The sequence below is a fragment of the Geotrypetes seraphini genome, chromosome 5 (assembly GCF_902459505.1).
Source record: "Geotrypetes seraphini chromosome 5, aGeoSer1.1, whole genome shotgun sequence".
NCBI lineage: Eukaryota > Metazoa > Chordata > Amphibia > Gymnophiona > Dermophiidae > Geotrypetes > Geotrypetes seraphini.
This window is the reverse complement of record NC_047088.1, coordinates 70,387,718-70,403,578: the sequence shown is the minus strand read 5'-3', so window position 1 is coordinate 70,403,578 and position 15,861 is coordinate 70,387,718. Positions and strand designations below refer to the sequence as shown.

The window sequence follows — 15,861 nt, the reverse complement described above, 5'->3', positions numbered from 1 at the left end:
TGTGGTTGTACATAAGAGCGTAAGAATTGCCGCTGCTAGGTCAGACCAGTGGTCCATTGTGCCCATTAGTCTGCTTCCTCAGCGGCCCCCAGGTCAAAGACCAGTGCCCTAACTGAGAGCAGCCCTAGCTGCGTATGTTCCGGTTCCCTTGAGGGTGTTTTCCCCTATATCAGCCTCCAGAAGAGCTTTCCAGTTTTCCACCACTCTTTGGGTGAAGAAGAACTTCCTTACGTTTGTACGGAATCTATCCCCTTTTAACTTTAGTAAGTGCCCTTTCATTCTCCCTACCTTGGAGAGGGTGAACAAACTGTTATACCTCAGGACCATAAAGTTCTATGCGGTTTACAATGATTAAAGAGGTTACAGGTTGAGTGGAATAAATAACGTTCAAAATTAGTGATTAACAGTGATTAACAGTACTAGAGATCATTTGTTGAGGACTAAGGTTGTATAGGTCAGTTACCTAAGTATTTCAGGAACAGATGTGTTTTAAGGGAGAAGAGGCCTAGTTTCTCTAACCTCTCGCAGTACAGCAACTCCTCCAGCCCCTTAACCATTTTAGTCGCTCTTTTCTGGACCCTTTTGAGTAGTATCGTGTCCTTCTTCATGTACGGTGACCAGTGTTGGATGCAGTATTCCAGGTGGGGGCTTACCATGGCCTGGTACAGAGGCATGATAACCTTTTCCGATCTGTTTGTGATCCCCTTCGTGATCTCCTAGCATTCTGTTTGCCCTTTTCTCCACCGCCGCACATTGCACGGATGGCTTCATCAACTTGTCGACCAGTACTCCCAAGTCTCTTTCCTGGGGGGTTCTCTACGAGTACTGCTAGACATCCTGTATTCATGTATAAGGTTTTTGCTACCGACATGCATCACCTTACACTTATCCACGTTAAACCTCATTTGCCATGTCGCAGCCCATTTCTCGAGCATGTTTATGTCCAGTTGCAGGTCTTCACAATCCTTCTGCGTCTTCACTACTCTGAATAGCTTCGTATCGTCCACAAATTTAATCACCTCGCTCGTTGTACCGATTTCCAGGTCGTTTATAAATATGTTGAAGAGCACGGGTCCAAGCACCGAACCCTGCGGCACTCCACTCTTGATGCTTTTCCAGACCGAGTATTGTCCATTTACCCCCACTCTCTGTTTCCTATCTGCCAACCAGTTTTTTTATCCACATGAGTATTTCACCCTCGATTCTATGGCTCGCAATTTTTTGAAGTAGTCGTTCATGCGGGACCTTGTGAACGCCTTCTGAAAATCCAGATATACAATGTCGACCGGCTCGCTCATGTCTATCTGCCTATTTACTCCCTCAAAGAAGTGCAGCAAGTTCATCAAGCAAGATCTTCCCTTGCTGAAGCCATGCTGGCTGGTCCTCAGCAGATTGTGTCCGTCAAGGTGATCAGTGATGCGGTCCTTTATCAGCGCCTCTACAATCTTTCCCGGTACTGATGGCAGACTCACCGGTCTGTAGTTTCCCAGATCTCCCCTCGATCTTTTCTTGAAGATCAGCGTAACATTCACCACTTTCCAGTCTTCTGGAATCCTTCCCGATTTGATCGACAGATTGGCTATTAGTTGAAGCAGTTCAGCTATAGCCCCTTTCAGTTCCTTGATTACCCTCGGATAGATGCCATCCGGTTCCAGGGTTTTATCGTTTTTAAGCCTGCATGCCTCTTCTAGACTGACCGTCAACCCTGTCAGTTTCCCATCTTTGTTTTCTGCGTATAGCCTATTGGCTTCCGGTATGTTGTGTATATCCTCTTCAGTAAATACAGACACAAAAAATGTGTTCAGTTTGTCGGCGATGGCTTTGTCCTCCTTTAGCACTCCATTTTTTCCATGGTCATCCAACAGCCCCACCACTTCCTTCGCGGGTCATTTCCCCTTAATATATCAAAAGAACAGCTTGAAGTTTTTTGCCTCTTTGGCTATTTTTTCCTCATAGTATCTTATGGCTCCTCTTACCGCCTTATGGCACCTGCTTTGATGCTGTTTGTGCTTTTTCCAGTTTTCGTCCGTTTTTGACCTTTTTCATTCCTTAAACGAAGTCTTCTTGTCTCTGATCGCTTCCTTCACCACTACAGTGAGCCACGCCGGTTTCTTGTACTTTTTCGTCTTGGATCCCTTGTTGATACATGGTATATATAGATTTTGCGCCTTGGTGACTGTGTCCTTAAAAAGGGACCATGCTTGCTCTAGTGTTTTTACAGTGTTTATCCTCTTCTTAATCTTCTTCCCCACCATGAGTCTCATCCCTTCGTAATTCCCTTTTCGGAAGTTCAATGCCGTGGCTGTCGTTCTGGATCGATGTTTCGCCCCTGTGTCCAGGTCGAAGCAGATCATATTTTGACCAATGGTTCCCAGCGTCCCCTCTACTTCCACACCTTGCGCTGGTCCTTGTAGTCCATTTAGAAATAAGTCCAGAATTGCATTTCCTCTCATATTTTCCTTGACAAGTTGTTCCAAGAAGCAGTCGCCTATAGCATCCAGGGTCTCCCTATCGCACCAAGAGGTGTCTAGGTTCCAGTCTATCCCCAGATAATTGATGTCACCCATGATAACTGTGTTGCCTCCCTTGCAGTTGTGTTTAATCTCATCCGGTATACAAGTCCCAATCCCTTTTCCCCTTTCCTTTCAATTGAAAGAAAATTCTGGAATGAGGGGACCTAGGATTAAGGTGAAAAGGGACAGGTTCAGAAGTAATATAATGAAATATTTCTTTATGAAAAAGTGATGGCTGGTTAGAAGAACAGCCTACCTGTGGAGGTGCTGGAGTAGAGAATTATATCTGAACTAGTCTTATAGCCCGTTACATTAGCGGGTACTAGCATATATGTGTGTGCGTCTGTCTTTATTTCTTTCTCTCTCCTTAGCCGCTTTCTGTATTTCTGTCTTTCTTTCTTTCTTTTTCCTTGGCTGTCCACCACCACCCCTTGCCTGCTCCCCCTGTCCATTCTCCCTTCCTTTTACGTCCCCTGTGTCCACCACCACCCCTCCCCTTATCCAGCAGCAGGCCTCCCCTTTGTTTTACCTCCCCCTGTCCATAATCACCTCTTTCCTGCTCCCCCTGTCCAGCAGAAGGCCTCCCTTCCTTTCCCCCCCTGTCCATCAGCACCTCTTCCCCTGTCCATCAGCACCTCTTTCCTGCTCCCCTGTTCAGCAGTATGTCTCCCTTCCTTTTTCTGCCCCCCTGTCCATGAGCACCTCTTCACCTGTCCATCCCTGCTCCCCCTGTCCAGCAGTACGCCTCCCTTCCTTTTTCTGCCCCTCCCCTCTGTCGTCAGCACCTCTTCCCCTGTCCAGCAGCACCCCTTACCTCCTCTCGGGTCTGCCCTCCATATTAAGCCTCTTGCTTAAACAGTAATCTAAAAAGAGGTGGGTTTTTAACTGGGCCTTGAACACTGTCAGAGATGGAGTTTGCTGTAGGGATTCGGAGTGAGGATGGAGACGGCGCCTGAGGAGACTGCAGAGCAATGCACAATTTTTATTTTATTTATTTTGTTCAACATTTCTAACCAGGACACTGGTGCAGCTTTCCCAAAAACTTTCCGAACCAGTCATTTCCCATCTGCAAGCCAACTGAAACTGCAACAGACATATGGCCAGGCAGTAAGTTAGTGACACAAATTTTCCTGCCAGTTGCTGGGAAGAAATATAGGATCCGAGTCAGAGGCTAGGACCGGGTAGACGGGACAGCACACCAAGAGGCAGCGACCGCCACCCGCCTGTTCTCCGACCGGAGCATGTAAACTTTGGCCACCTGGCTGCAACCTGGCCCGGGCGAAGGAGTGAGGTCAATTTAGCGTTGCGGGAACAATGGCAGCCCTTACCTGGGCCTTTGCTCCTCACCGCTGAAAGCAGGGAAAGCGGGGACCTGCCCAGGACACGCACCTGAGAGCCTCCAGGCCGCTGCAGGGTTAGGGTCTCCAGGACCATTCTCGGCCGGCCCCGCCTCTCCGCCGCTCCCCCTTCCGCTCACCTTCTCCCTCGCGGCTCAGTGTCACTGAGGCTTCCTTCGCTTGCGCAGTCAGCTCACATGCCCCCGCTACCCCTCCCCCCATCTCTCACGGGTCAGCTTCTTCACTTCATACCCTCAGCGCTGCTTGTTCTCTTCACACACTGAGGCTGATCACCGTGGGAGAACCGGGGGAGGAAGGCCGCAGCAGCCTCGCACCTCCCCCTTCTCTGGGGAGTACAAAAGGAACAGAATTGTGGGCTTAGATCTCTTTCCGCCTCTGCCGGCGGGGAGCGCCGGGGCCTGGGTGCGGTGAGGAAGGGGGTCTTGCCTGGCCAGGGCCGGCCGAATCCCGGGCCTGCTCTCCTTCCCCTAAGTCCCGGCCCCTCACTCCGCGCCATCTAGCGCATGCGCACTTGTGCTGCCACATCCCGACGGATCAGGGAACACGCGGCGCGAGTGCGCATGAGCGCTTAGCGTTTTTTTAATTATAGATTCAAAAAAGCATGGGACAGGTACAGAGGATCTGTAAGGTAAAAGGGATTAGTGGTTAATATGGATAAGCAGACTGGATAGGTTGTATGATTTTTATCTTTCATCATTTTCTGTGTTTCAGTACATTTTTAATCTGGATTTCAGTTTGAGATCAGTTGGTTTGTGTTTTGGCATAAGATGCTAGTATTGTACCTTTGATTTAGATAATATCTTATACTTAATACAGTATGAACAAATGGAGTCTTTTGTCATATTCAATTAAAGGACTCATTCATTCTGAGCTCTGTTCCAAGCACTCATGACACTGTTGTTGACCAAAGTCCTTTCTCCTCTTTTTTGAAAGTTGTAATGTATAGTACACACAGTTCATAAATTCTGGGACAGACTGGAACACTTTTAGCCTGTGATTTTTCCTGTATTTACATGACCATTGTATGAAGTCTTTCTAGCTGGTACAGGGCCATACAGGAAATGGCCTTTGGGGCTGAGCTCTGCAATGGTAGGCTTATATTAGGTAGGCCATATCCTCTTCAGGCATGCTTGGGGTGTAGGATGTCTCAAGCAATTTGCCATTTTTCATCTCCACTTAGAAACTAAACAAATGTAAGGGCATCATTTATAAAAATTCAGTCATTTACTATCTTAAAAGTCAGTTAGTTGTACAAAACAACCAGCAGAATGAAAACAGTCTCATTTTATGCATCAGTGGTATGGAAGAACAGCATGAAACAAGCAGGCTTCAGTTTACTTTATTCTGGTGGATTCTCTGTACTGACTAAACTTCACAAACATTGGATGATGACTCTAATTGGTATATCAAAATGTTCCATTGTTTAAAGAATTGGAGCTTCTCTTTCTTTCTTAATGAGCATATCTTCAAAGTTGAACATATGGAAACCTTTAACTTCCGAAAATACAAAGGCACTGAAATGATTCCCTTGCTATAAAGAAGCGGGAAATGCAGGTGTATGTACTAAAACAGTGGTCTCAAACTCACGGCCCTTGATATGTTTATCATAATCACAAAAGTAAAATAAAAGTTTCTTGATCATGTCTCTTTAGCTATAAATTACAATATTATTGTTAAGACTTCGCCAAAGGAAAGATTTATAAACTATAAAGAGTTTTTTACCTCATGCAAAATTGTCATTTCTTTAATAAGACATTAACTATTTTTTCTGAGACCCTCCAAGTACCTACAAATCCAAAATGTGGCCCTGCAAAGGGTTTGAGTTTGAGACCACTGTACTGAAGGGAGCAGTCCCAATTGATTTAGAATTGTTCCAAATTACTGTTTGACCATCACCATACCACACCAGTGCCCTCAGCTCTTGTGCACTCTATCTGCCTGAGCCCATTTCAGATGTTCAAGGAAGGCCTAGGACTTTAGATAACCTGGGATAGCCTTGTTTCTGCATGAGTATGAAGGGGTGGGAAAGTTGTGAATATGGAATGCTGAAATAGCAGTAATAGAACACATTCAATTGGAGGATTTGAGGCAAGGGCTTGAATGTGCAGTGGTTTTGGAAGGTTGTTTTATTATATGCTGCATGTGAAGTGTTTGTCTTGCCATCAGTGAAGAAAATGGGGAAGACTGAAAGCTGAAAATAATAACACAGAATTAAGGGAACCAAATTTCCTTGTGTTCAAGCTACTTGTGGTTGTCATAGTAACCTATAGGGTTAATCACCATTGCCACGAGTACATCTACTTTTCATGAAATTATTTAGTTTTCTAAGAATATTATCCATGGGTGTGGTATATGTAGCCTTGTGAGGTAATGTTATGCCCTTTAAATTGTGCAATTGGTGGATCTGAGAGAGGCTGGGAGCTGGTAGTGTCTCTCACAGCATGATAAAGAAAACAATTGAGAGCATGGAGTTGGCCAAGGGGTTATATTGTGTGTAAGGTTTCAAAAAGAATAACTATATCTTATCCATCTCCACAGGCCAAGTAACTGGTTCCTGTTCTCTGATGTTCTCAAGAGGCTGAAAATTTCTTCCCGGATATTCCAGGCACGTTTCCCCCAGTTTGAAATTGCCAGCTTGTCTAAGAAGGAGTTCCACCGACAGGTGTCCACGAGCCAGCTGCTGTCCCAGCCCGAGGGCCTTGAGATGTGGCCACAGGAAGGTGGAGAGACTATAGAGTTGGTGAGGTATGAACCAGAGCTGCTGAAGCTTCTGGGGTCAGAGGTGGAGTTCTACGCTGACAGCAGCTGACGGGGGAAACAAACTTCAGGTTGGCATCTGCTGCATCATGAGGCAATAATCTGGACCAATGGGAGGCAACCTTACAAATGCCAGCAATGGTGACTGGCGTATTTCCTTACTTTAATTCTCTCTCCACCCTTTCACATTGACTTGTCATTGACTGGTGAAGAAGACGTGAAAAGACAGAGATGTACACACTCTGTGCTGGAGGTGATCTAAGGAGCCTTGTGATGCAACTGTTCATGTGAGGCCTGAGGAAGGCACTACTGCATCTTGTCTTTGACTCTTCAGGAAGTGTCCTCTGAAGAGTTAAATTTTGTCTGAACTTCTGTATCAGAGGAGAAAGAAAAAAGTAGCAGAGGCTCTGAGGGGAAGGAATGTGCCCTCTATCCTATACTAGGCCAGTGCCTCTGCTGACAAGATGTGTAGGCCCCTTGTAGGGTCTGAGGAGTTGAGTGAATCCTCTTGGAGAGGTGGGACAGTGCTGGCCAAAGCTGGGATTTACTGTGCAGGGAAAACATGCTGCTTGCTCTCTCACTCTCTCCCTTTTTCATCCTGTAATGTTGCCACCCACTTCTAAAACCAAACCACTTTTCTCTCCTGCTGCTCTGCCCTGTTGAATTGTCTGTGCTCATCTTCCTTTTCCACGGTGTCTGCCTAATAATTATTTGAGTGCCTCCTGGTGGCATAGTGAGTCTCAGGAAAACAGAAGCACAGTGACAGTCTGGCTCATCACCTTACCCACTACACATCCAAAATTTCTCTTCCTAACTGATGGAGAGAGACTTGTGTGCCCAGAGGGAATGCTCCTGCTGCTTTTCTCTGAAGAAAGTAAGCATGCAGGAAGCAAAACAGTAGTGATTAAGAACAAAAAGGAGTTTTCTTTGCTTCTCCCAAACAAGTGCAGAATACATAGGGTAAAAATGGCAGCCAGAAGTTGCTGTCATAGAGAACACTTCTGCTAGTGTTTGAGGTGTCCTGCAGATGTGAAGCTGGCAGCTGCAGTGGTGTGTCAGTGTTTTTTCTATGCATAAAGAGGGTGAGATTTGTGCCAGCTGGGTTTGGGAGGGGAAAGGACTAGCTTCTCACCCTAGGAAAGAAAAGCACTCTGTAAAGAAGGACCATTAAGAAACACAAAAGGGGTGGGGGCGGGGTAGGGAGGTGCCAGATTTCTCCAGAGGACAAAGTATCTGTTGATAGCAGTGTTGTTCATCACCATCCAGTCTCCCTCCCCCCACCCTCTCCCCACCTTTTTCCATCTACCCTTTCCCCTCAGGCAGAGATTGTGGCTGTTAGCTCTGAGCTGCATTCCCAGAATCTCTTGTGCTGCATGACACACACAACTTGGAGAGGCAGAGCTACCTTATGGACCATGGGAATGCATCAGTCGCAAAGATCGCTGTCACAAGGGAATGCTGGGTATCAGGAGCAGTGCATGTTGGGACAGATGAGGTGGAATGGGGCTTTGTTGCCCCTCCTCCATTATTTTTTACTTTTGTAAGCAAAAATACTAATTTTTAAAGGCGTTCTAACAGCGAGAGAGAGAGAATAAGCGAGTCAGCTGCAAAAAGGAGTGAGGAAGCCCCTTTGTCAGAAGACTAGCAATGTGTTTAAGAAGTAAATATGGTGACACTTTAACTTCTTTTTTGAACTGAGATTTTTTTTATTATGATTATTATTATTATTATTATTGTAAATGGTACAGTTTTATTGTACGGGTGCTAAGAAAGAAAAGAAACAGAAAAAAATGACTTTGAAGGTCAGACAATCCATTTTTCTCGTCCCCTCCATGCTGGAGTTTTTGGGTTGTGTTGTTGGTTTTCCCCATATTTTTCTCTCTTCCTTTTCATTTGGTTGGCCCATTCTGTGGGAGCTGCAGCTTTATCCTGATGACATGTTTGTTCTCTGTGTGAACGTGGGACAGTTATATATTTCACCCTCTGCCCTTTTGTTGGAGCACAGTTATGGAGATTTTCCAAGGCAGGCTTTAAATGTCAGCTGTCCATGGGATTGGGACCCAGTCTGGCTATTTTCTGAGATTTCAGTCTAGTCTTGGCCTTGTCTCTTCTTCCCCCCCCCCCCCTTGCCATTGCCCTGCCTCTTGTTACCTTGCATTTGGAATAGAACTGGTCATCCTCCCTCTTAATCCGAAAGTATGATGTATTTTTCAAGTTTGCCCCATTTAAAAGGCTCCCCTGTTCCAATGCCTGTAGGAGGTGCCATGTTCCTCCTTCCTTACCGCATATGTCCTTCTTAAGAGCTTCCAGATGTTGGCATCTGTTCTCTCAGCCTTAGCATTGTGATAGGGGCTAGAAAGTCTTGGAACAGGAGCAGGAAGAACAAGACCAAGCTGAAATCTCCCCAACATGAAATTAATTTTTGGTCATCAGCATTGTAGAAATGAGTGCAACATGCAAAACTTTGCCAGTGGAGAATTCTCCCTAAAAGCTGTTGGTTTCTTTATATTTATACAAAAAGTGTGTTTGCATTTTGAGGATTTCTTTATTCTTGCTGCTGTTTCTAATAATATATTTTATGTTAGCACTGGACTGTGGTGTCAGAACCTCTTCTGTGTCCAACATCCTACTTGGACTTGTGTGTTTGGTTTGATTTGCAAAAAAAAAGAGAGAGAGGGAAAAAAGATTAAGTATAATTTTACATTTAGAGGTCCCATTACTAAGCTGCACTAGGTGCTAAGTGAGTCTAACGCAGAAAAAAAAAAGATGAATGCACTAATGTGTTTCATGTTAGTTTTAGGAAGTGCATACACTAACTGTGGATTCATAGACAACGGCGCGAAAGACAAAGGCGCGCCCGGACAATTGAGCGCAGCGCGGAGGTGCGCGCCGTTCAAAATTACTGTTTATCCCAGGACAAGCAGGCATGATATTCTCACATGTGGGTGACGTCATCTACGGAGCCCCGGCGCGGACAGCTTTTCAAGCAAACTTGCTAGAAGTTTCAAGTTTGCACACTGCACCACGCATGTGCGTGCCTTCTGCCCACTAGAGGGCGCATCCCACCTCGTGGTCCTCAGTTCAAATTTTTCCGCGGAGCAAGAAAGCCCTGTGGATCTGAGCTCCAGTGTTTTTGCCTTCTAGCTGCCGCGTTTAGTTTGTTTATTGATCGGATTAATCGCGGTGCTGCTTTATTTTTCGTCCGTCTTACAAAAAAAAAAAAAAAAAAAAAAAATAATAATTGTTTTTCGTTGGGCTCCGGGGGCTCCCGGAAGCCTGAGCCGGGGAACGTCGGTCGTTCCCGGCCTTCTTCTTTTTCTCGTCGATGTCCCGTCCTGTTACGGGATTCAAGAAATGCAGCCGGTGTGAGAGACTACTCTCCATCACCGACCCTCACCGGTGGTGCATTGTCTGTCTTGGGCCCGAACATCCAACAGCCTCGTGTGATCGCTGTGCTACCTTCCAGAACAGGGCCCTCCGTCGCCGTAAGGCCAGAATGGCGGAATTGTTCGCCGTCGACGCGCCGCCCAAGGCCTCGACGTCGGCCCCGGCTTCGGCCCCGGCCTTGACCTCGGCCTCGGCGTCCTCGGGGGCCTCGGCGTCGCCTCGGCCCTCATCTTCGAAGCCGTCGTCATCGAAGCCAGCTTCGGGTAAGTCCTCTGTTCCATCCCCTTCAGCAAAGAAGCCATCCTCGAGTCAGGCCAAAGCGGGTGGGTCGACCCCGGCCCCGCATCGGACCTCGACTCCGCACACCCCGAGGGAATACTCGAGACCGAGGTCGCCCTCCAGGGAGTGTGCCCCGGACTCGGAACTCCCCACCTTCGTGGGGATTCCGGCCTTCCAGGATCTCCTTCGAGCCTTGATCTCATCGGAGCTGTCGGGAGCCCTGGAAGTGCTGCAGCGTGCTGCGGGCCCGGCGACGTCGACCTCGGCCGGGGCGCCCTCGGCCTCGGAGGCCCCGGTCTCGGCTCCCTCGACCTCGGGAGCCCCGGCCTCGGCGACCTCGGTCTCGGGTATTGCGGCCCCGTCCACCTCGGTCTCGGCCCCGCCCCGGACCTCGACCTCGGGGGAGCCTCCTGAGCGCAGTGTCCGCCCAAAAGAAAAGTTCCGCAGAGTGCGCCGACTTTCCTCCTCGGCTTCGGGATCTTCCCCGGACGCCTCGCCCTCGAGGCGACCTCGGACGAGGCGCCGATCGAGGAAGCCTAAGCGACCCCGGGGCTCGCCTCGGCGCGATCGTTCCTCGTCGTTCGGGGGCGAGGCGCTGCAGGTGTCGGAGTTGCGCCTCGATAATCCGAGGCTCCTCCGCTCACCTCGGGGAAAGTCTTCCCACGCCGCCTCGCCGAGGAAACGGGAGAGGACCCCACGGACCCCGGGATCCTCCCCCAGGGACTCCCCTAGGAGGATGATTTCACCCTCCCCCTCGAGGGCCGTGGAGAGAGGATCCTGGGATTCAGGATCGGTTAGGAATCCTCAGTATTCCCATGAGGCCTCCCCCCGCTCCTCGGTGGGACGGTCGAGAACCCCGTCCCCCCAGGCTAGGCCGTCCTCCTTCTCATCTTTTGTCCAGGACATGGCCCAAGCCCTGGGGATTGACCTGATGGTAGGTTCCAAATATTCCAAGGAATTTCTAGAGGAACAGGACCTTCCCACTCCCCCTAGAGAGGTACCTAGACTCCCTCTCAACAGTGTCCTCCTGCAGACCTGGCTGAAGAACTTGTCGAGCCCTCTTACAGGCACGTCTGTCCCGTCAAAAATGGAATCAAAGTATAGGACGATTCCCCCGAAAGGGTTTGATAAGGCGCAGCTCTCCCACCAGTCCCTCCTGGTGGAATCTGCCCTTAAAAAATCACAGCCCTCACGGGTTTCTGCGGCGGTTCCACCCGGCAGGGAGGGGCGGACCCTGGACAAGTTTGGCCGTCGCCTCTATTCAAACACTCTGATGGCCACCAGAGTTCTAAATTACTCCTTCACCTTTTCCTCCTACTTGCGTGGGATGGTGAAGGACCTTCCTCAATATCGGAACTCGTTACCGGACTCCAAAAGAGCAGGATTCGATAAGTTTATGTCCAACCTGTCTCAATTGCGGTTGTACCTTTTCCATTCAGTGTACGACACCTTTGAGCTGGTTTCGAGGGTGTCGGCCCTCGCAGTGGCCATGCGCCGCTTGGCCTGGCTTCGCACCCTCGACATGGACCCAAACCTGCAGGAACGTCTTGCAGACCTGCCCTGTGTGGGGTCCGAGTTATTTGACGAGTCTTTGGAGGCGGCGACCAAACGGTTGTCGGAACAGGAACGCTCTTTAGCATCCCTGGTCCGCCCCAAACCTAGGCCCCCGCCACAGAAACCTTTCCGGCCTCCGCCGCGCCGGTACCCCCAGAAGTCGACCCCGTCCTTCTCAAGACCGCCTCCGAGACGTTCGTCTCAACGAGGCAGAGGGGGACAAACCCAAGCCCCGGCGCAGGGCCCTTCTAAGCCCGCGCCTTCCTTTTGACGGGCTGAGCGGACGGGGCGGGTTCCCCTCCGCACCTTCACCAGAACCCCTTCCTATCGGGGGGCGTCTTCGGTCCTTCCGGAAGGCATGGACCGCGATTACCTCAGACGCTTGGGTGCTCCGGATCGTCTCCGAAGGCTACTCGCTCAATTTTGTGTCCTCACCACCGGACAGTCCCCCAAGTTTAGCCTGGTGCAACCGGTCGCAACTACCGACCCTTATGACCGAAGCCAAAGCTCTCCTGAAGCTTCGGGCGGTCGAGCCGGTCCCCAAGGACCAGTGGGGGACGGGATTTTACTCCCGTTACTTTTTGGTCCCAAAAAAGACCGGGGACATGCGCCCCATACTCGACCTCAGGAAGCTCAACAAATGCCTGGCCAGGGAGAAATTTCGAATGCTATCTCTCCCGGTCTTGTATCCTCTCTTGGAGGAAGGGGACTGGATGTGCTCCCTCGACTTGAAGGAAGCATATACCCATGTCCCGGTGCACCCCACCTGCCGAAAATTCTTACGATTCCAGGTGGGAGACCTACACCTCCAGTACAGAGTCCTGCCCTTCGGCCTGGCCGCGTCCCCACGAGTATTCACGAAGTGCATGGTAGTAGTGGCGGCAGCCCTGAGGTCTCGCGGGCTCCACGTGTTCCCTTACCTGGACGACTGGCTCATCAAAGCCCCGACCAGGGAGGAGGTTATCTCAGCGACCCGACAGTCTATTGCCTTCCTGCAAACCCTCGGATTCGAGATAAACTTTCCAAAGTCTCAGTTGAGGCCGGCTCAGTCTCTTCAATTCATAGGTGCGGTGCTGGACACGGTGCGCCTGCGCTCCTACCTTCCGACCCAACGGTTGGAAGTCTTGGTACGGATGAGCCGCCAGGTCTCTCAACTACCAAGGGTGTCGGCCAAGCGCATGATGATGCTGCTCGGCCATATGGCCTCGACGGTACACGTCACGCCATTTGCGAGGCTGCATCTGAGGATCCCTCAGTATACACTCGCATCACAATGGCGCCAGGAGTGCGATCCGGAGTCGCGCCTCATTTCGGTGACTCCGCTTTTGCGGAAATCGCTAAGTTGGTGGACAGACTCTTCAAATCTGTCCACGGGACTAATGTTTCGCACTCCCCCATTTCGCAAGGTTCTGACCACGGACTCCTCGGACTACGCGTGGGGAGCCCACCTCGACGGTCTTCGCACACAGGGCCTGTGGTCGGCGGAGGACCGTCGCTGTCACATCAACGTGCTAGAGCTTCGGGCCATCTTCCTAGCACTTCGAGCCTTCGTTCACGTAGTACAGGACCAGGTGGTCCTCGTCCGCACGGACAACCAAGTAGCAATGTACTATGTGAACAAACAGGGGGGAACGGGGTCGTGGCCCCTCTGCTCCGAGGCCCTTCGCCTCTGGGAGTGGGCGGCCTCCCGGAACATCTTCCTCCGGGCGGTCTACATCCAGGGGGAACTGAATTGTCTGGCGGACAAACTCAGTCGACTCCTGCAACCCCACGAGTGGACTCTACACTCAGCAGTTCTGCACGAGGTCTTCGCTCGCTGGGGAACGCCACAGGTAGATCTGTTCGCCTCTCCGGAGGCACACAAACTACCACTATATTGTTCTCGGATGTACTCGCGGGATCGTCTGGAGGCGGATGCCTTCCTTCTCGATTGGGACGGGAAGTTCCTCTATGCATTCCCTCCTTTCCCTCTGATCATGCGAACGTTGGTACACCTCAGATCGTCCACGGCCACGATGATTCTCATAGCTCCTCGGTGGCCGCGTCAGAACTGGTTCTCCCTACTGCTCCAACTCAGCGCCAGGGAACCCCTTCTTCTGCCTGTCGGTCCTTCTCTGCTATCTCAGAATCAAGGATCCATGTTACATCCCAATCTGCAGTCATTGCACCTGACAGCTTGGTTTCTTGTTCCCTGACCCCTCCGGACCTGTCTCAATCAGTGAGGGAAGTGCTGGAAGCCTCCCGCAAGATCTCGACGAGGCTTTGCTATTCGCAGAAATGGACCAGGTTTTCCACCTGGTGCTCTTCTTTCCTCCTGGACCCGGTATCGGCCCCGGTACCCTCGGTTCTGGACTACTTATTCCATTTGTCGCGCTCTGGCCTGAAAACCACTTCGGTGCGTGTCCATCTTAGTGCGATTTCCGCCTTCCACCAACACCTGGATGGACGCCCTCTGTCTCTCCATCCCTTGGTGACACGCTTCATGAAAGGATTACTCAGGGTTTGTCCCCCGCTCAAACCTCCCCCAGTCGTATGGAATTTGAATGTGGTTTTAGCTCAACTGATGAAACCACCCTTTGAGCCACTCAACAAGTCCCTCTTGAAATTTCTGACTTGGAAGGTGGTGTTTCTGATTGCCCTCACCTCCGCTAGGCGGATTGGGGAACTACAAGCCTTGGTTGCGGACCCACCCTTCACCGTATTCCATCATGACAAGGTGGTCCTCCGCACCCATCCTAAGTTTGTCCCGAAGGTTGTTTCTGATTTCCACCTCAATCAGTCCATTGTCCTTCCTGTGTTCTTCCCTAAGCCCCACTCCCATCCTGGCGAGACGGCGCTTCACACGCTTGACTGTAAGAGGGCGTTGGCATTTTACCTTCAACGCACCAAGTCCCATCGGAAGGTCCCGCAATTATTCTTGTCCTTCGATCCCAATCGATTAGGGCACCCAGTTTCCAAGCGCACTCTGTCTAACTGGTTGGCGGCGTGCATCTCCCTTTGCTATACTCAGGCTGGCCTTCCTCCCCCGGGTCGAGTCACGGGGCACAAGGTCCGAGCAATGGCAGCTTCGATAGCCTTCCTCCGTTCCACCCCGATGGAAGACATATGTAAGGCTGCCACTTGGTCTTCGGTTCATACATTCACCTCTCACTACTGTCTGGACACTCTGTCCAGGAGTGACGGCCGGTTTGGCCAGTCAGTTTTACAAAATCTGTTTTCTTAAAATTGCCATCCTCCCACCTGCCCTTTTTGGTTTGGCTTGGAGGTCACCCACATGTGAGAATATCATGCCTGCTTGTCCTGGGATAAAGCACAGTTACTTACCGTAACAGGTGTTATCCAGGGACAGCAGGCATATATTCTCACAACCCGCCCACCTCCCCGGGGATGGCTTCTAAGCTAGTTATGGAACTGAGGACCACGAGGTGGGATGCGCCCTCTAGTGGGCAGAAGGCACGCACATGCGTGGTGCAGTGTGCAAACTTGAAACTTCTAGCAAGTTTGCTTGAAAAGCTGTCCGCGCCGGGGCTCCGTAGATGACGTCACCCACATGTGAGAATATATGCCTGCTGTCCCTGGATAACACCTGTTACGGTAAGTAACTGTGCTTTTTAGGGGCTCCGACGGGGGGTTTTGTTGGGGAACCCCCCCACTTTACTTAATAGACATCGTGCCGGCGTTATGGGGGGTTGTAACATTTTACTGTAAACTTAACTTTTTCCCTAAAAACAGGGAAAAGTGAAGTTTTCAGTAAAATGTGGGGGGTTACAACCCCCACAACGCGGCGCGATGTCTATTAAGTAAAGTGGGGGGGGGGTTCCCCCCACACACACCCCCGTCGGAGGCCTAAAAACATGAATTTTGAGCGGCGCGCACCTCTGCGCTGCGCTCAATTGTCTGGGCGCACCTTTGTCCCGGTGCGCTTTTGACCGGACACCCTAACTGTGGGTTAATTTTTTTTGAGGGGGCAGGGAGTGGGCATTCTTGTACTAACCAGTTAGTTCATTTACATT

At 50.3% G+C, this 15,861-nt stretch overlaps 1 protein-coding gene across 5 annotated transcripts in view; it reads left to right on the top strand.

The window, feature by feature from the left end:
- The window catches only part of BCORL1 (BCL6 corepressor like 1), a 97,239-nt gene extending 88,019 nt beyond the window's left edge, over positions 1-9,220 (top strand). For all 5 annotated transcript variants that reach the window (XM_033945888.1, XM_033945887.1, XM_033945885.1 and 2 more), the window contains one exon: positions 6,410-9,220. In XM_033945888.1, coding sequence (XP_033801779.1) covers positions 6,410-6,680 — 271 coding nt within the window. In that variant the 3' untranslated portion in view covers positions 6,681-9,220. The remainder of the gene's footprint in view (positions 1-6,409) is intronic.
- The last annotated feature ends 6,641 nt before the right edge of the window (positions 9,221-15,861 follow it).